Source organism: Neomonachus schauinslandi, chromosome X, assembly GCF_002201575.2.
Source record: "Neomonachus schauinslandi chromosome X, ASM220157v2, whole genome shotgun sequence".
NCBI classification, from domain to species: Eukaryota; Metazoa; Chordata; class Mammalia; order Carnivora; family Phocidae; genus Neomonachus; species Neomonachus schauinslandi.
In genome coordinates, this window is record NC_058419.1 from 70275699 (window position 1) to 70301367 (window position 25669).

The window sequence follows — 25669 nt, forward strand, 5'->3', positions numbered from 1 at the left end:
TTTCTATTGATCTGCACGTCTGTTTTTATTTTTTTTAATTTTTTAAAAAGATTTTATTTTTTTGTCAGAGAGAGAGAGCACAAGCAGGGGGAGCAGCAGGCAGAGCAGGTAGAGGGAGAAGCAGGCTCTCCACCAAACAAGGAGCCCGATGCGGGACTCGATCCCAGGACCCTGGGATCATGACCTGAGCCGAAGGCAGACGCTTAAGTGACTGAGCCACCCAGGCGTCCCTGAATGTCTGTTTTTATGCCATACCATACTGTCTTGATTACAGTAGCCATGTAGCAAGTTTTGAATGAGAAAGTGTGAGTCTTCCAATTTTGTTGTTTTTAATATTATTTTGGGTCTCTTGTGTTTTCATATGAATTTTAGGATAAGCTTCTCAATTTATGCAGCGAAGCCAGCTGGGATTTTGATAGGGATAGTGTTGAGTCTATAGATGACCTTGAATACTATTGCTATCTTGAAGTATTAAGTGTTCTGATTCATGAATATGGGATGTCTTCCCACTTATTTAGGTTTGATTAACTTTTTGTTTTTTTAATGGTGAAACTGAAGTTCTGAGAGTAAGTTAGTTGAAGATCTGAAACCAGAACCAAGATTTTCTGATGTTTTGCCTAATGCTTCCTTCCCTGCAAATTAGGTTGACTGTATAAAAGAGAACCCCCTTTCGGCAATTTTGTCTTTTACTCTTAATATTTTTGTGGGTTATATTAATGCAACAACTAAAAATTTGTTATGAAGTCCAGTAGGTCTTGGTGTTACCTGTTAACTCTTCTACCAATTTGCTCTATGTCCTTGGGCTGTTACTTTACGTCTCTGAGCCTGTAAAATCCAATATAAATTTGAGATCAACTGTCTGTGCACTACATTATGACAGAGGTACATTTGGCTTGCTGGTAGTTCATATGAAAAAGATCTATGTGTTTTAATTGTCTACAAGCTCAAGTTTCAATCAGTGATGTGATGTAGCTGCAAAAAAAGCTAGCACAATCTTAGGTTATATTAATAGATATATAGTGCCAAGACAGAGGTAGATGTTTTCAACTAGTTAACATCTTGAATATTGTGATCAACCTAGGCATCACACTTTAAAATCATTGTAATAGTGTGGTAATAGTGTGGAAAATATATCATGTGAAAAATATTTGAGGGATATAGAGATGTCTGCCTGGAAAAAAAGAAGATAGTAGGAATTATAGCTCTCTTTGAATATTTTAAGGATTATCATATCAAAGAAGAATTAAAGTCCACAGGATAGAACTGAGACCATTGAGAAAGATAGTTTCAAAGTTTTTGGCTCAATGTAAAATGTCCTTTTATCAGTGATAATAATCCAGTAATAGTATAGTATAGCTTTGTTGCAAGATGGTAAGTCTGTTGTCATTGAAAGACTGCAAGCAAAGGTGTGAACATCCTAAGAATTATATATGTTATAGAAAGGATTCCTTCATTAGATAGGAAATTAGGTTAGATGACCCTTTCGTCTCTTCTTAATACAAAGATTCCATGTTTCTAGAAAATGTTGTGGTATTCTTTAATGTAATGGATGTTGATGTCTAAATGGTATCTTCTTTAGCTCACAGAAATTTTTAGTATTTATGATCAATAATGAGAACCATATAATTCTTGATTTTGGTGATGATGTCTTCAAAATTTGAAATGAAGACTGTTTTTGCTGTAAGTAGATTTTCCATTTCAAAGATATTCTCACCTTTAGGGCCTGTGGGTTTTGTTGATGTCTACTTGGCAGAAGACATCTTTATGAACCACTGTCAGTAGTGGTGTTTATTAGTGAGTTCTCTGTCCCAGTAGAGTACCTGAGATATTCTTAGAGATGTATATAGACCTTATCTTTCTGTAGGCATTTCCCATAAACTGATTAGAGAATTGCTTTATTAATTTATTATTTATTAAATTATTCAACAGAAAATGAGTATCTTGTACAAATAGAGTAATATGTTAGGCTTTGTCAGGGAGAGAAATAATCATATATCCTATCTTCAAGGAGATTCTGGTTTAGTTGGTGAGATAAATAATGCATATACAAAATAGAAAGAATTAAGTGTCATAAAAGAGGTGCAGATAAATTATCCACATGCAGTGTTCAGTGCTATATAGGAATAGACTTGTAAGGTATGGTCATTTTCCTCCATAAAATTATGAGCTAGTTTGGAAGTTAGGCTACAAATGTATTTTTTTTTTTTAAAGATTTTATTTATTTATTGGACAGAGAAAGATAGAGCGAGAGAGGGAACACAAGCAGGGGGAGTGGGAGAGGGAGAAGCAGGCTTCCCGCGGAGCAGGGAGCCCGATGCGGGGCTCGATCCAGGGACTCCGGGATCATGACCTGAGCCGAAGGCAGTTGCTTAACCAACTGAGCCACTCAGGCACCCCTACAAATGTATTTTTTAAAAGTGGGAAAAGGAAAATATAAGTGCCAAATGAGTGGCATAGATTGGGCAGGGCATAGGCTTTGTCTAAGGTAGTCACATGGTGTTGATAACAGTTGTTAAGAATTTACTTTTCCTCAATCTCTACATTCACCTACAAGGTGATAATCTTCTGTTTGCCCTTGTATCACAGATTATCTGCAGTCTTTTAGCCTTGTAGAAGTAACTATAGATCTTGTTGTTTCTCCTAATGTCTTCTTTTCCTTGTGTATTAGCAGTGCCTCTTTTCGCTGTCTATATCATCTGCAGATGCAGGGGTCATATGTTGTGCTTCTGCTCCCTTCCCTCTTTACTAGGGTAAGACCACTTATAGAAGCTGACAGGGCCACATGGATGTAGGAAACATGAGTTTATCCATAAAGACTATGATGGAGAGTATCTTGGAAATGCAAGGCAGGTGGAAAGCCCAGTTTCTCTATTATACTGAGGGCCGTGGCCCACTCTCTCCCTACTAGTTAAAGAAGTAGTAACAGGGTGCCTGGGTGGCTCAGTCGGTTAAGCGGCTGCCTTCGGCTCGGGTCATGATCCCAGGGTCCTGGGATCAAGTCCCATGTCGGGCTCCCTGCTCAGTGGGAAGTCTTCGTCTCCTTCTGCCTGTATGCCCACTCGTTCTCTCAACCTCACTCTCATGGTCTCTCAAATAAATAAAATCCTTTTAAAAAAGTAGTAACAAAAAGTTAACTTTTATATTGTCAACATCTATCATGGTACTTGGCACATAAGAGATAACATGTAAATGTATGTTGTATAAATGAATCTGCTCTCCTATTATCCCTCTGTGTCCCCTTTGTTTCCCCAAAAAGAGTAATAGTAGTATATAGGATATGAAAGGTTGAGAGATAACTGGTATATAGAGGTAGGAAAGGGGGCGGAGATTATTGTGAACTGGGTTGGTAGAGGAAGACACACACAGGATTTAGGACATGATTTGGATTTTGGAGGCAGGAATAGATTTAGAAAAGTAGTAAAGAGAGCACAGGATATTCTAGGCAGAGCAAAGGCTTGAGCATGAGCAAAATCATATAGGCAGACATTGATAGGTCTTGTTTAAAGAATGTCGAGTGACCAGTTTCTTTGAAGGAAACTATTTGTTCAGGGACATAGTAAGGGCTAAGTGTAGAGAAGTAAGTTGGGCCAAATTGAGAGGCCCAAATATACCTCTCTGAAAAAATACTTTTGATATTTTCCTAAGGGCAGTGGGGTGGTTGAAAGTTTTTGGGAAGAGGTAATATGGCACCAAGCAAAGAGTAGCCTTGCAGTAGTGCTTAGGAAAAAAGGCGCAGTATTGGGAATATAGTCTGTGATATTGTAACAGCATTATATGGTGACAGATGGTAGCTACACTTGTGAGCATAGCATAATGTATAGAATCACTGTTGTACACCTTGAAACATTGTGTGTCAACTATACTCAAAAAATTTTTATTTTTTTAATTTATTTTTTATTTTTTTAAAGATTTTATTTATTTATGTGACAGAGAGAGACACAGCGAGAGAGGGAACACAAGCAGGGGGAGTGGGAGAGGGAGAAGCAGGCTTCCCGCCGAGCTGGGAGCCCGATGCAGGGCTCAATCCCAGGACCCTGGGATTATGACTTGAGCTGAAGGCAGATGCTTAACTGGCTGAGTCACCCAGGCATCCCTATTATTTTTTTTAAAGATTTTATTTATTTATTTGAAAGAGAGAGATAGAGAGGGAGAGGCAGAAGCAGACTCCTCGCTGAGCAGGGAGCCCGATGCGGGGCTGGATCCCAGGCCCCTGGGATCATGACCTGAGCCGAAGGCAGACGCTTAATGACTGAGCCACCCAGGCGCCCCTCAAAAAATTTTTAGAATGGTAAATAGAATGGAGGCATAGTGTGAGCATGAGATGATGAGAGTCTTTTTTTTTTTTTTTTAAAGATTTTATTTGTTTGAGAGAGAGAGTGAGAGAGCACAAGCAGGGGGAGTAGCAGGCAGTGGGAGAGGGAGAAGCAGGCTCCCCACTGAGCAGGGAGGCTGATGCAGGGCTGGATCCCAGGACACTGAGATCATGACCTGAGCCGAAGGCAGACGCTTAACCATCTGAGCCGCCCAGGTGTCCCAAGATGAGAGTCTTTTTTTTTTTTTTTTTTTTTTTAAAGATTTTATTTATTTATTTGACAGAGACACAGCGAGAGAAGGAACACAAGCGGGGGAGTGGGAGAGGGAGAAGCAGGCTCTCCGCTGAGCAGGGAGCCCGATGTGGGGCCCGATCCCAGGACCCTGGGATCATGACCTGAGCTGAAGGCAGACGCTTAACGACTGAGCCACCCAGGCGCCCCCAAGATGAGAGTCTTAACTATAATTGTAAAAATAGGAATGGGAAGGAAGGGGACAGATACAGGAGATCCAAAGGAAGCAAGCATTTATGCTCAGCACTGAACCACTCAGTCCTCGGAGGCAAGAGAGTGAGGATGGTAAGAAAGCCAAGTCATTCCCCAAACATTTACATGTGGGGGAAGATGTAGTAAAATGTAGAACAAACAAAAAGGACAGATGACACACCAGAAATGAAGGAGGACTGGAACAGTCATGAATGGGAAGAGAACATTTCATTGGAAAAGGGATGATCAGTAGTGCAGTGCTTCAGAGAATTAAAGGAAAACGAGGTTGGAGAAAAGGCTCTTGGACATTTAGGATGACAATAGGGACCATAGAAAGTAATTTTAGTAGAAAGGTAAAAGTGGAGGACAGACTGTTAGGAGTTTAAGGGCTGAGTGGATAGTGAGGTAATGGAAGAATTTAGTATGGTGGAGGGATCTGTGAGGGCAAAACTATTTTCTTTTTTTTTTTTTTTTTTTTTAAGATTTTACTCATTTATTTGACACGGAGAGCACACAAGCAGGGGGAGCGGCAGAGGTGGAGGGAGAAGCAGACTCCCCACTGAGCAGGGAGCCCGACATGGGGCTTGATCCCAGGACCCTGGGATCATGACCCGAGCCGAAGGCAGCCGCTTAACCGACTGAGCCACCCAGGTGCCCCAAAACTAGTTTCATGATAATTCTAAGATGTTATTTGCCCCCTTGCTATGTTGGTGTTTGTACCCGTGCTGTGGAAGCAATGGTGGGGAAAACTGCTGGCACTTTAACGTGAATCAAGACAGTGGCACACCTTTTACTAGTCATTGTATTCTTCATCACTACCCACTTGCGGTGAAAAGAATGCCAGTTTTACTTAAAAATGCCCCTGGTGAAACAATAAAAATGATTAAGTTTAATAAATTTTGACCCTTGAGTTTCCATATTTTTGTAATGCAAATGGAAATACCCACAGGACACTTCTACTGCATATTGAAGTATGATGGTTGTCTTGAGGAAAGGCCCTTATGTGATTGTTTTGACTTGTGAGCTGAATTAGCTACTTCTGTTTTAAAGAGTGACTGATAGATAAACTTTGTTCATTCAGACTTGGGTATTTACAGACATTTTCCAAATGAATGAAGTGAGAATGTGACTTCAAGGAAAGAAACTGACAGTATTTGTTGCTAGTGATAAAATTTAAGCTGTTAAGTAAAAGTTAGAATTTTGGAAAATTTGTACCTCCACCATGACTTTGATAGCTTTCACCTAAACTTTTCTGATGAAATTGATGATATTAACTAATGTGATTTCTATTTTTTTTCAAATTTTATTTTATTTTATTTTAAAGATTTTATTTATTTATTTATTTGAGAGACAGAGAGTGAGAGAGAGCGTGAGCGGGGTGAGGGACAGAGGGAGAAGCAGACTCCCTGATGAGCAGGGAGCCCAGTGTGGGCCTGATCCCAGGACTCTGGGATCATGACCAGAGCTGAAGGCAGACGCCTAACCGACTGTGCCACCCAGGCGCCCCTGACTAATGTGATTTTTTAAAAAATTTTATATTTTAGGGGCGCCTGGGTGGCTCAGTCGTTAAGCGTCTGCCTTCGGCTCAGGTCATGATCCCAGGGTCCTGGGATCGAGCCTCGCATCGGGCTCCCTGCTTGGTGGGAAGCCTGTTTCTCCCTCTCCCACTCCCCCTGCTTTTGCGTTCCCTCTCTCGCTGTGTCTCTCTGTGTCAAATAAATAAAATCTTTAAAAAAAATTTTTATTTTAGAGAGAGAGGGAGTACATAGGGGTGGAGGGGTAGAGGGAGAGGGAGAGAGAATCTTAAGCAGGCTCCGTACTGAGCGCAGAACCCTGAGCTGAAACTGAGTCAGATGCTTAACCAACTGTGCCACCCAGGAGCCCCTTAACTAATGTGATTTTTAAAAACTTTTAATTTTGAAATAATTATAGGTTCACAGGAAGTTGCACAAATATTTTGAGAGTTCTGGAGTACCTTTCACCCAATTTTCTTCAGCAGTAACATCTTCTGTAAATGTAGTGCATTATAAAACCAGAAAATTGACATTATTACAATCCATAGGCCTTAGTCATATTTCACCAGTTTGACATGATAAACTCATATGTGTGTCTGTAGTTCTATACAGTTTATCACATGAGTAGATTCATGTAACCACTACTACCACAATCAAGATATAGAACAATTCCATCACCAAAAAGATTGCTTGTACTTCTTCTTTGTAGTTATAGCATGCCCATTCCCCCATTCCCTCTTCCAGGCAACTAATATTCTCCACCTCTATAATTTTGTCATTTGGGGATATTATATATATAGAATCATATAGTATGTAACCTTTTGATAGTGCCTTTTTTTTTTTTTTAAGATTTTATTTATTCATGAGAGACAGACAGAGAAGGGGAGAGAGAGAGAGAGAGGCAGAGGGAGAAGCAGGCTCCCCAAGGAGCAGGGAGCCTGATGCGGGACTCAATTCCAGGACCCTGGGCTCATGACCTAAGCCAAAGGCAGACGCTTAACCATCTGAGCCACCCAGGCACCCTTGATAGTGCCTTTTTGAGCTTAGCATGATTGCTTTGACATCCTTCTGAGTTTTGTGTATCAGTTGTTTGTTCTTTATTTGTAAGTAGCATTGTACGGTATGGATCTACCAGTTTGTTTAGCCATTTACTATGGAAGGAATTTGGGTTGTTTCCAGTTTTTGGCTATTGCAAATAAAGTTGGCATGAACATTTGTGTAGAGGTTTTTGTGTGGACATAAATTTTCATTTCTGTGGGATAAATGCCCAGGAGTGCAATCACTGGGTTGAATCGTTAGTGTATGTTTAGTAGTTTGTATTTTAAGAAACAACCAGACTGTTCCCTAGAGTGGCTGTGCCATTAATCCCTACAAGCAATGTATGGAAGTTCCCATTTTCCGCATTCTTGCCAGCATTTTTGTATTGTGACTAATTTATTTTAGTTATTCGATGTCTAGTGATGTTTCATCCTGGTCTTAATTTGTACTTCCATAATGGCTAATGATGTTGAACATTTTTTCATGTACTTATATTTGCCATCTGTATATTCTTTTTTTTTTTTTAAAAAGGTTTTATTTATTTATTTGACAGAGAGGGAGATAGCGAGAGCAGGAACACAAGCAGAGGGAGTGGGAGAGGGAGAAGCAGGCTTCCCGCCGAGCAGGAAGCCCGATGCGGGGCTTGATCCCAGGACCCTGGGACCATGACCCGAGCCGAAGGCAGACGCCTAACGACTGAGCCACCCAGGCGCCCCTGTATATTCTCTTAAGTGAAATGTCAGTTTGTGCTTCTTATCCATTTGCTAATTGGGTTGATTTTTTTTTACTGTTGAATTTTGTGAATTATATATTCTAGATTTGAGTCCTTTGTCAAATATGTATTTGTCTTTTCTTCCTCTTAATAGGGTTGCAGAGCAAAAGTATTTAATTTTGATGAAGTTTAATTGATTTTTTTAATGGATTGTGCTTCTGGTGTCATGTCTCAAAATTCTTCAAGCTCTAGATCTGAAATACTTTCTCCTATAAGTTCTATAGCTTTACCTTTTATGTTTAAATCTCTGATTGATTTTGAGTTAATTTTCTTTTTAAAAAGTAGGCTCCACACCCAGCGGGGAGCCTAATCTCACACCCCCGAGATCATAACCTGAGCCGATATCAAGAGTTGGATGCTTAACCAACAGAGACACCCAGGTGCCCCAGTATCATTTTTTTTTTTAAAAAGACTACTCTTTCTTCATTGAATTGTCTTTGTACTCTTATAAAAAGTCATTTTACCCTAAATCTATGGATTTATTTCTAGACTCTGTTTTATTCCATTGATTTTTATGTCCTGTGTCATTACATAAATTCAATTACTGTAGCTTTGTAGTAAATTTTGAAATAGGGAAGTGTGAGCCTTGCAACTTTTGCTCTTCTTTTAAAAAATGTTTTTGCCTGTTCTGGGTCCCTTACATTTCCATATGATTTAAAATTAGCATGTCAGTTTTTGTAAAAGCCTGCTAGAATATTGATAGGAAATGCATTTGAATTTGTAGTTCAATTTAAGGGGCATTGCCATCTTAAGAATATTAAGTCTGATCTGTGAACATGAACTTTTCATTTTATTTAGGTCTTTAATTTCTTTCAACAATATTTTGTAGTTTTTAATGTACAGTATTGCAGTGCTTTTGTTGAACTTATTCCTAATTATTTTCTTTTATTTTTATTTTTTAAGGATTTTATTTGTTTATTTGACAGAGAGAGACACAGCGAGAGAGAGAACACAAGCAGTGGGAGAGGGAGAGGGAAAAGCAGGCTTCCCGCTAAGCAGGGAGCCCGATGTGGGGCTTGATCCCAGGACCCCGGGATCATGACCTGAGCCAAAGGCAGACGCTTAATTAATGACTAAGTCACCCAGGCGCCCCTTAATTATTTTATTTTTTGATGTTAATTTAAATGGAATTAATTTTTTATTTTCATTTTTAAAGATTTTATTTATTTATTTGAGAGAGAGCACAGAGGGAGAGTGAGAGGAGCAGACTCGCCGCTGAGCAGGGAACCCAATGTGGGGCTCAGTCCGAGGACCCTAAGATCATGACCTGGGCCAAAGGCAGACACTTAACCATCTGAGCCACCCAGGTGCCCCTAAATGGAATGCATTTTTTATAAGATTGATTTATTTGAGAGAGAGCGTGCGTGCATGTGTGTACAAGTAGGGGGGAGGGGTAGAGGGCGAGAATCTTCAGACAGACTCCCCACTGAGCGCAGAGCCCCATGTGGGGCTCAGTCTCACGACCCTGAGGTCATGACCTCAGCTGAAACCAAGAGTCAAACGCTCAACCGACTGCGCCACCCAGGTACTCCTTAAATGGAATTAATTTCTTAATTTCAGTTTTGGTTTACTCATGGTTAGTGGATAGAAATACAGTAGATTTTTGTATTTTGTACCCTGCAACCTGGCTGAACTTGTTTATTCATTATAATAGGTTTTTTTGTATGTGTGTGTGTATTTTTTTTTTTTTAAGATTTTATTTATTTGATAGAGAGAGACACAGCAAGAGAGGGAACACAAGCAAGGGGAGTGGGAGAGGGAGAAGCAGGCTTCCCGTTGAGCAGGGAGCCCGATACGGGGCTTGATCCCAGGACCCTGGGATCACGACCTGAGCCGAAGGCAGACGCTTAACGACTGAGCCACCCAGGCGCCCCTGTGTGTGTGTATTTCTGAGGACATTCTATATACAAGATCATGTCATTTGAGAATAGGGATAATTTTATTTAGGAATTGTATTCAGGAATAAATTTAAAGAAGTATAAGACTGTATACTGAAAAATGTAAAATATTGTTGAAGGAAATTAAGAAGATCAAAATAAATGGAAAGTTAGCTTATATTCATGGATTGGAGGACTTAATATTAAGATGACAGTATTCCCCAAAATTGATCTACAAATGTAATTCAGTCCCTATCAAAATTCCAGCTGCGTTGTCTTTTGTAGAAATTGATAAATTGATCCTAAAATTTATGTATTCATGATACCTAAAATAACTTGAAAAATAACAAAAAGATCTTGTAAAAGAATAAAGCTGGGAGACTCACACTTCTTAATTTCAAAACTGAAGTATCAAGACAGTGTGGTATTGGCATAAGGACAGACATACAGATCAAGTGAATAGAATTGAGAGTCCAGAAATAAACCCCTACATTATGGTCAAATACCTAAAAGAGATGAAAGTATAAAGCTCTTAGAAGAAAACATAGGTATAAATCTTTGTGATGATTAGTCATTTCTTAGATATGATACCTCAAGCACAAGCAAAGAAAGAAATTGCTAAATTGAACTTCATCAAAATTTAAAACTTTTGTTCATCAGAAGATACTATGAATAAAGTGAAAAAACAGCCCACAGAATGGGAGGAAATATTTGCATGTCATATATCTGAGAATTATCTAGCATCTAGAATATATAAAGAGCTCTTAGAATTTAACAATGAAAAGAAAAATAACCTAAATTTAAAATTGGCAGAAGACTTGAATAGACATTTCTCCAGTGAAGATAAACACATGGCCAATAAGCACATGAAAAGATGCTCAACATTATTAGTCATTAGGGAAATGGAAATCAAAACCACAATGAGATGCTACTTCACACCCACTCAGGTATGTAAAATAACAAAAATCAAAAATAAGAAATTGGTGGGCGCCTGGGTGGCTCAGTTGGTTAAGCGACTGCCTTCGGCTCAGGTCATGATCCTGGAGTCCCGGGATCGAGTCCCACATCGGGCTCCCTGCTCGGCAGGGAGTCTGCTTCTCCCTCTGACCCTCCTCCCTCTCATGCTCTCTGTCTCTCATTCTCTCTCTCGCAAATAAATAAAATCTTTAAAAAAAAAAAAATTAAAAAAAAAAATAAATTGGTGAGAATATGGAGAAGTTAGAACCCTCATAACTGCTGGTGGGAATGTAAAGTGGTAAAACTGCTGTGGAGAGCAGTTTGGAAGGTCTTCATAAAATTAAACAACCCACTTGGTTGTGGTGAATAATACTTTTCATGTACTGTTGGATCCTGTTGGCTAGTATCTTGGTGAGAATTTTTGCATCCATGTTCATCAGGGATATACTCCGTAATTCTCCTTTTTGGTGGGGTCTTTGGTTTCAGGATCAAGGTCATGGTGGCCTCATAGCTGCTGTATCACTTTCCAGTAGCTGGCTCTGGTAGGCTCCCTCCCCCTGAGGTTTAGCTTCCCCTATCGCCTTGCATTCACTTTGCTGCACCTCCTACCTTGCAGAAGGTGGTCGCTTTTCTATTTGTAGAATTGCAGCAAATCTTTTCTTCTTAGATCTCCGGTTGAGTTCACAGGTGTTGAGAATGATTTGATAGCTATCTAGCTGAATTCCAGGGACCAAACAAAACTAAGGTCTCCTACTCCTCCCTTATTTAAATTCTAGTTACCGTATATGGTAAAACTGATTTCAGGTGTAGAACTTAGTGATTCATCACTTACATATAACACCCAGTGCTCATCACAAGTGCCCTCCTTAATACCCATCTCCCATTTAGCCCATCCCCCACCCACCTCCCTCCATCAACCCTCAGTTTCCCTCCCTTTTTTTTCCATTCCCCTATGTTCATCTGTTTTGTTTCTTTTTCTTTTTTTTAAAGTTTTATTTATTTATTTGAGAGAGAGAGAGCACAAGCAGGGGGAGCGGCAGGCAGAGGGAAAGGGAGAAACAGGCTCCCTGTGGAGCAAGGAGCCAGACGTGGGGCTCAAGCCCAGAACGCTTGGATCCTGACCTGAGCTGAAGGTAGATGCTTAACTGACTGATCCACCCAGGTGCCCCTATTTTGTTTCTTAAATTCCATATACGAGTGATATCATATGATATTTGCCTTTCTGTGACTGACTTATTTTGCTTAGCATAATAAATATTTTTTACATTTCAGCTTTAAGTTCAATTAAAAGCAATGAGAATACAGGCAAAAGTTGTCAGAATGAACTTTATAGCTCTTTATTGAACTTTATTAGAAATTACAACTAGCTATAACCTAGATAAAATCTCTTTTAGTCCTCAAGAATTTTTAAGAGTTCTAGGGCTCCTGAGACCAAAAAAAAAAGAAAAAAAAAATCAGAGCTATTGGTATAGGATTGGTCTGGAGCTGTGACTGACAGCATCAATATCACCTAGGGGGGATGCCTAGGTGGCTCAGTTGGTTATGCGTCTGACTCCTGGTTTTGGCTCAGGTCGTGATCTCATGGGTTGTGGGATCGAGCCCTGCATTGGGCTCTACACTCTGCTGGGAGTCTGCTTGAGGATTATATCCCTCTGCCCCTTCCCCCCAGTCATGCGCATGCACACGCACTCTCTCTCTGTCAAGTAAATACATCTTAAAAAAATAAAGGGTCATTTAAAAAAGTATCACCAGGGCGCCTGGGTGGCTCAGTTGGTTGGGCGACTGCCTTCGGCTCGGGTCATGATCCTGAAGTCCCGGGATTGAGTCCCGCATCGGGCTACCTGCTCAGCTGGGAGTCTGCTTCTCCCTCTCCCCGCTCTTGTGCTCTCTCTCTCTCACTCTCTCTCTCAAATAAATAAAATCTTTAAAAAAAGGGCGCCTGGGTGGCTCAGTTGGTTGGGCGACTGCCTTCGGCTCAGGTCATGATCCTGGAGTCCCGGCATCGAGTCCCGCATCGGGCTCCCTGCTCAGCAGGGGGTCTGCTTCCCCCTCTGCCCTCTTCCCTCTCGTGCTCTCTGTCTCTCATTCTCTCTCTCTCAAATAAATAAATAAAATCTTTAAAAAAAAAAAAAAGTATCACCGGGAACCTGTTAGAAATGCAAATTATTGGATACCACTTAGACCCAATGAATCAAATTCTGGAGGTAGAGCCCAACAATCTGTGTTTTAGCAAGCCTTTCATATAATTGTTTTATGCTAAAATTTGAGAATATTCATATTGCATATTCTGTCAGGATGTTTGACAGTGAGAAGAAAAATTGAGTTGTAGCTACTCAGAGAAGGATGGTCAAAGGAAGATTATTTTCAAAATAGAGTATATATAAACATAGGTTGAATATAAAAAGCAAGGGAGAAGAAGATTGGAGGAGTTGGATAAAGAGGTGTCATATACCAGAAGATGGAAATGAATCTGATCAATACATATATAGGGGGATAAAGAAGCATTTATCTAGTGCCTGCTGCGTGTGTGTGTGTGTGGGGGGGGTATACATATATATGTCAGTATATATAAGTCAATGGTCTGTGCAATAGAGGTAAAAAGATCTATAACGTTAGTATGTAGTACCTCCCTTACAGGAGCTTAAGGTAAATTTTGTGGTAGATAGAGATGTGTAAACAGATGCAATACAACAGGGTAATTGCTTTAAAAGAAATATGCATGATGTTCTACAATAAAACAAAATATGAGCAAGTAACTCTGCTGTGAAAATTAAGACTGAACTTTTCTGGTAAGGAAAGGGGGCATAAGATAGATATTTTATTTTTTTAAGATTTTATTTATTTGACAGAGAGAGAGACAGCAAGAGAGGGAACACAAGCAGGGGGAGTGGGAGAGGGAGAAGCAGGCTTCCCGCCGAGCAGGGAGCCCGATGTGGGGCTCGATCCCAGGACCCTGAGATCATGACCTGAGCCGAAGGCAGATGCTTAACCGACTGAGCCTCCCAGGTGCCTTGCCAAAGAGGTTTCCTCTCTTTAACAATGAGTACCACATAACAGCAAATAACCTCTTTTATTACAATTCTTGGCACTGGTGGTAGCGTTGACTGCTAAAATTATTCATTTTTGTATACTGTATAATTTTTTTAGAGAGAGGGGGAGGGGAGAGGGGCAGAGGGAGAGGTAGAGAGAGAATCTTAAGCAGGCTCCACACGGCTCCATCTCACGACCCTGAGATCATGACCTGAGCTGAAATCAAGAGTCAGACACTTAACCAACTGAGCTACCAGGCGCTGTCTTAAAGTTTATGAAATGCTTTCACATCTGTGATCTCATTTGATTCTCCTAAGTTCAATCCTGTGTGGTAGATACTACTTGTCTTTACTTTACAGTTAAGGAAATTGAGGCTCATTGAGGCTCATAGAGGCTATGACTTGCCTAACTTCACTGAGCAAAGAAGTAGAATTGTCAAATAACTGTGTGGTACACCTGAAACTAATAGAACCTTGTATGTCAGCTATGTATTTTTTAAAGATATTATTTATTTATTTGACAGAGAGAGACAGTGAGAGAGGGAACACAAGCAGGGGGAGTGGGAGAGGGAGAAGCAGGATTCCCGCTGAGCAGGGAGCCTGATGGGGGGCTCAATCCCAGGACCCTGGGATCATGACCTGAGCCGAAGGCAGACGCTTAATGACTGAGCCACCCAGGTACCCCTGTCAACTGTTATTTTGATTAAAAAAAAAAAAGCAGAAAAATTGGGAATCCAAAGCCCATATCCTTTTTACTACATCAGTATAGGCTGGGCATCATCCCAGATGTAATGAATCAGAATTTACAAGTGATGGGACCAGGGCATGTGATTTTTGAAGAGCTCCATTGGTGAGTCTGATGCTCACCAAAGGTTGCTAGAGCATTACATCATGCTGCCTCTTCTTTAAGACTTCTTGTATCCGAATTCTCTATCTTTTGGGTTTGAAATATTGATTTGTGGCCCAATAAGATGAATAAATTTTCAAAACTAGCTTGAATTATTAGAGATTTCATTTCCACTGAGGTAAAATCTGATTAATGATGGATACTTTATGGATTTTTTACAGCATTATATTGCTTTATATGTTATAAGAACAGAAAACATTCTCCAATATGGGGTTTGTCACTCAGCATTTCTCCTTTATGATGATTTCCTCCACCTTGAATAATGAATCAGTCAGCAAGTATTCATCAAACATCTATTTGTATAGACATGAATAGTATTTTGTAAACTCTGTAGATAATTGAGATTTGGTTTATTGAGGCTCTTGTGTTTACAATTTATTTTTCCCTTTAACACAATCTAGCATTTAAGCCTTAGAGGAGGGTTTTTACTCAGCAAGATGTCAAGCTTAATATTCAGCAGGTAGATAGAGGAGAAAACTAAAGAGAAGCTGGCTTCTTATATTCTTCATCTTTTCTTCTCTCTGCTCAATTGTTTTGTTACCCAAAGCACAAGAGTATTTGATGTCAAATAAGACAGAGAAAAGAACACAGAAAATATAGGGATTTTCCCCCTACAAAGTACCTCATCAAATTATTTTCTTGTATATGTCCATGTTTTTTATTATTTATTTATTTATAAATATTTTATTTATTTATTTGACAGAGAGGCACAGGGAGAGAGGGAACACAAGCAGGGGGAGTGGGAGAGGGAGAAGCAGACTCCCTGCTGAGCAGGGCGTCCAACCCAGGGCTCGATCCCAGGACCCTGGGATCATGGCAGACGCTTTAGGACTGAGCCACCCAGGCGGCCGTCCATGTTTTTTTTTAATATGGCTTGTCAGCTAAATTTTTAAATGACTGAAAGAAGCCTCTTCTACAAGTGCCTTTGTAATGTGTGAATGATGTTTTCATTCATTTGACGTTGTTCAGTCAGAATGATAGAGCTGACAGGAATCTTAGAGATAATATTGTCCTGATTTTATGGATGAGGAAACTGAAACCATGAGAGTGTAAGATTCAAGGTTATATATAATAAATAGCAGAGTAGCTCTTCTGGCTCCAAGATAGGATTGCGCTTACCTGCCTTTCATAGCAGATATTCACAGCAGTTCAGACTATGAGGTTATTGTGAGCCTGTTTTAGGACAAAAGACTCCTATTTAACATTTAAAAATCCCTCTAATGTGGAGATAAATACAAGAGCTATTCAAGTTGGGGAAGCATCTATTAGACGTGGCATTATATCATAATGTACTAACACAAGATTATACACCAGTTTTACCATTTCCAGAAAAAAGTAAATGACTCCCATCACTATCAACTCTTGTGTTACCCAAGATTCTTCTTATTTTTTTGTATTTTGAGCTGGCTATTATGTTTAGCTAGACCAATTAGTGTTGCTAAAAAGATTAGAAAACAAGACTTTTTAACGAGAGTTAAAAATATGTTGAAATTGGCTTATAGACAAATAGCTTATTTCATTTTAACCAATTATTGATATTTTTTTCACTTTCTCAGGCATGTGCTCAAGGGGATTTTCAAAGAGCATCTACATGTGTGCTGCGCTGTAAGGATATGTTGATGAGGTTCCCCAAAATGGTGAGTGAAATCTCTGCATTTATTCTCCAAGAGTTTGAAAATATGCTATATCAGGTTCTAGGTAGAATCATGACTACTTCATGCAGCCCTTCAGAGATTATATTTGAGGTCAGTTCCACTCATTTAGCTGACCTTTGAAATATTTTCTTTGTTCTTTACTAGAAAGGGTGTTTAAAAATGCAAAAGGTTATTTCTTAAAATTTCTTTGCTTTCCTTTTTATTGTCAGACCATTTTGATAATATTTCCTCCTTTTTATTGTCAGACCATTTTGGTAATATTTCCTCCATGTTTCAAGCTATGTGATGAAAGAGTGGAAAAAAAATGAGTTTATTTCCCTGCTGCCAAGGTTGTTAGCAGTTAATCATATCACTGCCATTGTATTTTTCTATATTGGGTTGTGGGGGTGTGAGACAATTGATAGGATAAATAAATCCTACTTCCCAGTCTGGTTCTCATCAAAATTCCAGGGTTGATAATTTTTAATTTTTTAACTTTATCTCCCTTTTCTATTATTTCTTTCTTGTTTCACTGCTTATGTCTACTTCACTCTTTACTATCACAGAGGGAATTGACAGATATATTTGGATGTTAGGGTGAATGTTCCTAGGGCTTCATGTATTATACCTAGTTGTGAGTTTGGTCTTATCTTTCCCCAAAATTCTGTGTTATAATGTAGAACTTAATTTAGTAAATATACATTAATAATTATATGCTAGGTACTCTTCTAGGCTTTATTTTTGTATTTATTTTATTTTTAAAATTTTTTTTAAAAGATTTTATTTATTTGAGAGAAAGAGAGAGAGGGCGCCTGGGTGGCTCAGTTGGTTAAACGACTGCCTTCAGCTTGGGTCATGATCCTGGAGTCCCGGGATCGAGTCCCACATCAGGCTCCCTGCTCAGCAGGGCGTCTGCTTCTCCCTCTGACCCTCTTCCCTCTTGTGCTCTCTGTCTCTCATTCTCTCTCTTTCTCAAATAAATAAATAAAATCTTAAAAAAAAAAGAGAGAGAGCACGAGCAGCGGGGAGGGGTAGAGGGAGAGTGAGAGGGAGAAGCAGACTCCCCGCTGAGCAGGGAGCCTGATGTGGGACTCGATCCCAGGACCCTGAGCTGAAGGCAGACATTTAATTGACTGAGCCACCTGGGTACCCTCTCTTCTGGGCTTAAAATAAAATTTTTTTTTAATTTAAAAAAATTTTTTTTCTTTTTTAAAGATTTTATTTATTCATTTGAGAGACAGACAGAAAGCAGGAGCAGAGGGGTGAGGGAGAAGCAGACTCCCCACTGAGCAGGGAGACTGATGTGGGGCTCGATCCCAGGACCCTGAGATCATGACCTGAGCCAAAGGCAGACGTCTAACCATCTGAGCCACCCAGGCACCCCTAGACTCAGTCTGGGGAGCATGTGACTCTTGATCTTGAGGTTGCGAGTTCAAGTCCCATGTTTGGTGTAGAGATTACTAAAAAAAAACTCCATAAAATTTTTAAAAAGTTAAAAAAATTTTAAGGCAATTTCATATTTTTAAAAAACGTTACAAGAATAGTATGAAGAATTCCTTTCATCGTTTGCACAGAGACCTCATTCAAGTTTCCCAAAACTGTCCTCTATACAAAATGGAATCAATCTGGGATTGTACCTAGTCTCTTTCAGTCTGGGACGCTTCCTCACTCTTGCTTGACTTTCGTGACTTCGGTAGTTTTAAAGATTACTAACCAGTCATTTTGTAGAATGCAACTTAGTTTTTTTAATTAAAAAAATTTTTTTAAGATATGATTGACATATTGTATAAGTTTGAAGTATACAGCATGTTGGTTTTATACATTTATATATTGCAATATTACTATAGTAGTGTTAGCGAACACCTTTATTATGTCACATAATCATTGTTTTTTTGTGTTGAGAACTATTAAGATCTAGTCGCTTAGTAATTTTGAAATTTATAATACAGTGTTATTTACTGTAATTACTATGTTGTGCATTAGATCTCCAGAACTTATCTACTAGCTGCAAGTTGCTACCCTTAAGCAACATCTTCCTAATTCCCCCACCCTTAATTTGAGTTTGTTCAGAGCTTCCTCATGTTTAGAAAAAATTATGACTCTGGGACCAGAAAATCACAGAAGTGATTCTGTATTCTCCTCATGGCTTCCTGTTGGGTGGCAGACAGGATTTGATTTAATCTGTTATTAATGGTGCTAATTTTGATCTCTTGATTAAAATGGTATCTTCCAGGTTTCTCTAGTATAAACGTATGTATTTTTTCCCTGTGTTATTCATAAGTATTTTGTGGGGTGAAACTTTGAAACTATATGAAGTCCAATTTCTCATCCTACTTTCACCATCCATTGATATTTCTTGCCTAAATTAGTACTGTGATGGTTGACAATTGGCTATTTTTCTTTATTTATTTCTGTATTTATTTGAGAGAGAGTGAGAGAGAGCATGAGAGGGGAGAGGGTCAGAGCGAGAAGCAGACTCCCCGCTGAGCAGGGAGCCCGATATGGGACTCGATACCGCGACTCCGGGATCATCACCTGAGCTGAAGGCAGTTGCTTAACTAGCTGAGCCACCCAGGCGCCCAGACAATTGGCTGTTTTTCTAATTCCATCTTTCTTTCTATATTCATTAGTTGACATTCTACTATAAAAAATTTTTATTGGGCGCCTGGGTGGCTCAGTTGGTTGGGCAACTGCCTTCGGCTCAGGTCATGGTCCTAGAGTCCCGGGATCAAGTCCTGCATCGGGCTTCCTGGTCAGCAGGGAGTCTGCTTCTCCCTCTGACCCTCCCCCCTCTCATGCTCACTCTCTCTGTCTCATTCTCTCTCAGGTGGATGAATGAAATCTTTAAAAAAAATTATAAAAAAAAATTTTTATTGTGGGAAAATATATATAACATAAAATTTGTCATTTTAACCATTTTTAAGCATATAATTCATTGGCATTAAGTACATTCACAATGTTGTATGACCATCACCACTATCAGTTTCCAAAATTTTTCATCACTCCAAATAGAAACTCTGTACCCATTACACAATAACTCCCTATTACCTCTTCTCCACAGTTCCTGGTATCCTCTAATCTACTTTCTGTCTACGGACTTTCCTGTTCTAGATATTACATATAAGTGGAATCATATAATATTTATCCTTTTATGTCTGGCTTACTTCATTTAGCATTAATATTTTTAAGATCCACCCATGTCATAGCATGTATCAGAATTGTATTCCTTGCTATGATTGAATCATATTTCATTGTATGTATGTACCACATTTTATTTATCCACTCATCAATTGATGGATACTTGGGTTGTTTCCACCTTTTGGCTATTGCAAATAATGCTTCTATGAACATTGATGCATAAATATGTTTGAATCCCTGTTTTTATTATTTTTTTGAACCCTTGTTTTTTTTAAAGATTTATTTATTTTAGAGAGCGTGAGCATAGAAAGGGGCAGAGGGAAAGGGAGAGAAGCAGACTCCTGCTGAGCGCTGAGTGCAACGTGGGGCTCGATCTCACGACCCTGAGATCATGACCTGAACCAAAATCAAGAGTCAAATGCTTAACCAACTGAGCCACCCAGGTGCCCCTTGAACCCTTGTTTTTAATTCTCTTGGATAAATATCTAGTATTGGAATTGGTGGGTCATATGGTAATTCTGTGTTTAACTCTTTGAAGAACCACCAAACTGTTTTCCGTAGCAGCTGCACCATTTTACATTCCTGCCAGCAATGTATGAGGGTTCCAGTTTTTCCATATCCTCACCAACTCTTATTTTCCAGTTTTAAAAATTATTATAGCCATCCTAGTTGGTGTGCAGTGGTCTCTCATTATGCTTTTGATTTTCATTTCCTTTGAAAACCTTTTCATGTGCTTATTGGGCATTTGTATATCTTCTTTAGAGAAATGTCTATTAAATTCCTTTGCCTATTTTTTTCTTTGCCTATCTTTATTTTTTTTATTTTTTTATTTTTTAAAAAATATTTATTTATTTGAGAGAGAGAGAATGAGAGAGAGCATGAGAGGAGAGAGGGTCAGAGGGAGAAGCAGACTCCCCGCTGAGCAGGGAGCTCCATGTGGGACTCGATCCAGGGACTCCGGGATCATGACCTGAGCCGAAGGTAGTCACTTAACCAACTGAGCCATCCAGGTGCCCTCTTTGCCTGTTTTAAATTGGGTTATCTTTTGGTTGTTGAGTTTTTTTTTTTTTTTTTTTAAGATTTTATTTATTTATTTGAGACAGAGAGAATGAGAGAGACAGAGAGCACACGAGAGGGGGAAGGGTCAGAGGGAGAAGCAGGCTCCCTGCCGAGCAGGGAGCCCGATGCGGGACTCGATCCCGGGACTCCAGGATCATGACCTGAGCCGAAGGCAGTCGCTCAACCAACTGAGCCACCCAGGCGCCCTGGTTGTTGAGTTTTAAGAATTCTTTATATGGTCTGGATATTAAAGCCTTATATGATTTGCAAATATTTTTGCCCATTCTGAGGGTTGTATTTTCACACTCTTGATAGTGTCCTTTGATGCACAAAAGTTTTTAATTTTGATTAAGTCCAGTTTATCTATTTTTTCTTTTGTTGCCTATGCTTTTGGTGTCATTTAAGAAACTTGCCAAATCCAAGGTCATGAAGGTTTTTGTGTTCCTTTGAGAGTTTTACAGCTTTAGCTCTTAAATTCAGGATTTTGATCCATTTTAATTTTTGTGTATTGTGTGAAGTAAGGGTCCAAGTTCACTATTTTGCTTGTGGATATCCATTTATTCTAATACCATTTGACGAGATTATTCTTTCCCCATTGAATAGTCTTCGCACCCTTGTCAAAAACCAATTGACCATAGATTTCAGACTTTATTTCTGTGCTCTTAGTTTTGTTCTCTTGGTCTCCATGTCTATTCGTATGCCAGTACCGCACTATTCTGATTATTGTTTTGTTCTGCTATACATTTGAAGTAGGGAAGTGTGAGACCTCCAACTCTGTTCTTCTATTTCAAGATTGTTTTGGGTCTTCTGGGTCCCTTGAGATTTAATATGAATTTTAGCATAGGTTTTCCCATTTCTTCAAAAATGGTGATTGGGATTTTGATAGGGATTACACTGAATCTATGGGTCTATTTGGATAGCATTGTCATCTTATGATACTAAGTTTTCCAATTGTAGGTGTGCTGACAATACTCCCATCTTTGGTTCTCCATCTTGTTCGTGTCCGTTCAATGAGTTCTCCTGGGGCTACATGTTTTGGGCCCTTTGGAGATTAATATACACACTTTAGAAATGCCCACCAAAGCTGGAATGTGGGGAGGCTTGTTTTAGCCTCTCATGAGTGTGTTAGAGATAGTATAGTCTTCCCCATCTTGATGCACACATAAAATCATGAGGTCTATTAAATGTTAGTTCTCAGTTAGGTGCATGCAAACCCTTTGAAGTGCATACATACCCTTTGATCTCACTACAGTGCCCTCCCTCGTGTCCCCTTGCTTAATAAAATCTGTAGACTAAGGTCTAGACTTTGTGGAAAATAGCTGCAGCTGCCCTTATCATCATCTGCCCAATCCTCCTTATCAGTTACCCTAAATAAAACTGTGTAAACTGTATGGAGTTGCCTGCTTCATTTTTCAGTCTCAAAGTGGCTTCTCAGTTTGGAGGACACCTTCTAACACCAACCCATGAACATGGGATGTCTTTCCATTTATTTAAGTCTTCCTTAGTTTATTTCAGTAATGTTTTATAGTTTTCAGTGTACAGTTCTGTACCTCTTTGGTTAAATTTATTCCTAAATATTTTATTCTTTTTGATGATGATATAAATGGAATTATTTTCTTAATTTCCTTAATTGAGGGGCGCCTGGGTGGCTCAGTCGTTAAGCGTCTGCCTTCGGCTCAGGTCATGATCCCAGGGTCCTGGGATGGAGCCCCGCGTTGGGCTCCCTGCTCAGCAGGAGGCCTGCTTCTCTCTCTCCCACTCCCCCTGCTTGTGTTCCCTCTCTTGCTGTCTCTCTCTCTCTGTCAAATAAATAAATAAAATCTTTAAAAAAATTCTTTAATTGATTGTTCATTTCCAGTGTATAGAAATACAACTGATTTTTGTGTGTTGATTTTGTAACCTTCAACTTTGCTGAATTCACTTAATACCCATAAAAAGGCTTTTTTTTTTTTTTTAAGATTCTTTAGTATGTTCTGTGTGTAAGATCATGTCATCTGTGAATAGAGATAGTTTTACTTCTTCATGTCTAATCGGGATGCCTTTTTTTTTTTCTTTTTTAATTGCTCTAACTAGAACTTCCAATACTGTTTTGAATAGGAGTGATGAAAGCTGGCATCCTTGTCTTGTTCTTGATCTTAGAGGAAAAGCTATTGGTCTTTGACCATTGAGTATGATGTTAACTGTGGGTTTTTCATTACACAGCTTTTATCACGTTGAGGAGGCTCCTTTCTGTTCCTCGTTTGAGTGTTTTCATTGTGAGAGGTTGTGGAATTTGTGAAATACTTCTTTTAAATCAATTGAAATTTTCATGTGTTTTTCTATAATTTTTGATATATTGTTATTTTCTTTTTTGAGAGAAGACTGCATACATCGTGTACCTTTACTGCTTAATACTGCAGTGTATATTTCTTTTTTTTTTTTAAGTAAACTCTGTCCCCAACATGGGGCCATGTTACATAATCTACCAACTGAGCCAGCCAGGCGACCCCAGTATATATTGCTTAAGAATAGAATATTCTCTCCTTTATAAACACAGAACAATGATCAAATTCAATAAATGTAACATTCATAAGTACTTTAATCTATAACTCATATTCTAATTTTGTTAACTGTCCAAATAGTGTACTTTATAGCATTTGTTCTCCCCCGTCCCCAACCAGTCCAGGATCCAGTTCAGGATTATGCTTGCATTTGGTTGTTCCATTTCTTTTGTATCTTTTAATCTGCCTTCATCTTTCATGAAATTGGCATTTTCAAAACAGCTTTATTGAGATATGGTAAATCATATACATTTAAATTTTATAGTTTGATGAGTTTTGGCATATGTATACACACATGAAACCATCATCACAATCAAGATTATGAACCTTTCTATAACCCCCAAAAGTTTTCTTTTGTCTCCCGTTCCTCCTCCCCCCCTCCCACCTTTTTACCCAGGCAACCACCGATTGGTTTTCTGTCTTTATAGTTTGCAGTCTTTTGTATTTTTATATAAATGGAATCATGATTTGTCTTCTTTTACTTAGTATAGTGATTTTGAGATTCATCCATGTGTTTGTTCATGTTAGTAGTTTTTGTTTATTTGTTTGGTGGTGAAACAAGAAGGGAATTTATTTCAGTGAGGCCAACACTGGGAAGAGAGCAGACTAGTATATGAAAGACTGTCTCCCTAGTAGTTTGTTTTTATTGAAGAGTAAAATTCCATTATATGGATAGATCACAATTTGTTTATTCCCCTGTAGATGAGATATTCAGATTATTTCTAGTTTTTAGCTGTGTTTTTTTAATCTAATATAAACGGAACTGCTTTAAACATTCATGTATAAATTTTTTTGTGGATATGTGTTTTTATTTCTCCTGGGTGTTCTAGGAATGAAAAGGCTGCATCATATACTAGCTGTTTGTTAACATTTACCAAAATTTTATGTATGTATTTATATAAATTTCAGGTATACAGCCTTACACTTTGACATCTGTATATAGTACAAAGTGACTACCACAAGTCTAGTTATACCATCCATCACCATACAATTGATCTCCTTTGTCTTTCTCCATCTGACTTATTTCACTTAGCATAATACAAGAGAATGGAGGAAGGAGAAAATAAAAACCAAAACAGGATTTCTGCACTGTCTGAGTAACTGAAACCAGAACTAGAGATACTTTCTCGGGGCGCCTGGGTGGCTCAGTTGGTTAAGCGACTGCCTTCGGCTCAGGTCATGATCCCGGAGTCCCAGGATCGAGTCCCACATCAGGCTCCCTGCTCAGCGGGGAGTCTGCGTCTCCCTCTGACCCTCCTCCCTCTCATGCTCTCTGTCTCTCATTCTCTCTCTCGCAAATAAATAAAATCTTAAAAAAAAAAAAAAAATTAAAAAAAAAAAAAGAGATACTTTCTCAGTGTGCACCATGGTACTTATGCTTAGTTTCTGGCTGCATTCATTTAGGCCGTGGTGTACCAGGGGAAAAGAATGGTAAACTCACCCACATCTTGGTGTTACTTTGAATTCTGGTATTCTTCCCCAATCTGTCTTCTGTTTTCTTTTCAGAGACCTCAAATAGTTTCACGCAGTTGGTCCAGGTTTTATAGTTACATTAAGTGGGAGAGAAAGGGTGGCATGTACTTATTCTATCTTATCCAGAGCTAAACTCAGTTTATTTTGATGTTCACCTTTTCCCAGATTTTGCCATTAGAAGCCCCTATAAATTGACTTCTTTGCCTTTTTTGACATATTGCCATCACCTGTGAGTACTTCTTTCCTTTCTGTCCCTATAAAATGTTGCAGGCTCATCCTGTACTCTTCACTTAAGCCATGGAATTAGCTATTTCTCTCAGTTGCTTTTGATGGAAAATGTTATTTAGAAACCAAGATCTGGACAGTACCTGTGCTTATTGCTTTTGGGGGTGTCACTGCTGTCATACTGTCTCAGTGAACAGAATGTGTGTGTGTGTATTTCTTCACACATTTGTATATATAGATACATATTTATATATAACATATATATGTTATATATATATGTATCTATATACATATATATGTACACACACATTTCCATCCATGTTTATATGTAGCATCTCAGTATAGCTATTTATCTATTTTTTTTTAAAGATTTTTTTTTTTAAAGATTTTATTTATTTATTTGACAGAGAGAGACATAGCGAGAGCAGGAACACAAGCAGGGGGAGTGGGAGAGGGAGAAGCAGGCTTCCCGCAGAGCAGGGAGCCCGATGCGGGGCTCGATCCCAGGACCCTGGGATCATGACCTGAGCCGAAGGCAGACGCTTAACGACTGAGCCACCCAGGTGCCCCTTTTTTAAAGATTTTTATTTATTCATTTGAGACAGAGATACAGAGAGAGAGAGAGCATGAGCAGGGAGAGGGAGAAGCAGGCTCCCCGCCGAGCCAGGAGCCTGATGTGGGGCTCAATCCCAGGACCCCGGGATCATGAC

General features: G+C 39.1%; 1 protein-coding gene across 1 annotated transcript in view; it reads left to right on the forward strand.

Annotated features, from left to right (window-relative positions):
• TEX11 (testis expressed 11) overlaps nucleotides 1-25669 on the forward strand; it is a 292288-nt gene that overhangs the window by 18983 nt on the left and 247636 nt on the right. The window contains exon 6 of the mRNA XM_021679728.1: nucleotides 16447-16527. Coding sequence (XP_021535403.1) covers nucleotides 16447-16527 — 81 coding nt within the window. The remainder of the gene's footprint in view (nucleotides 1-16446; nucleotides 16528-25669) is intronic.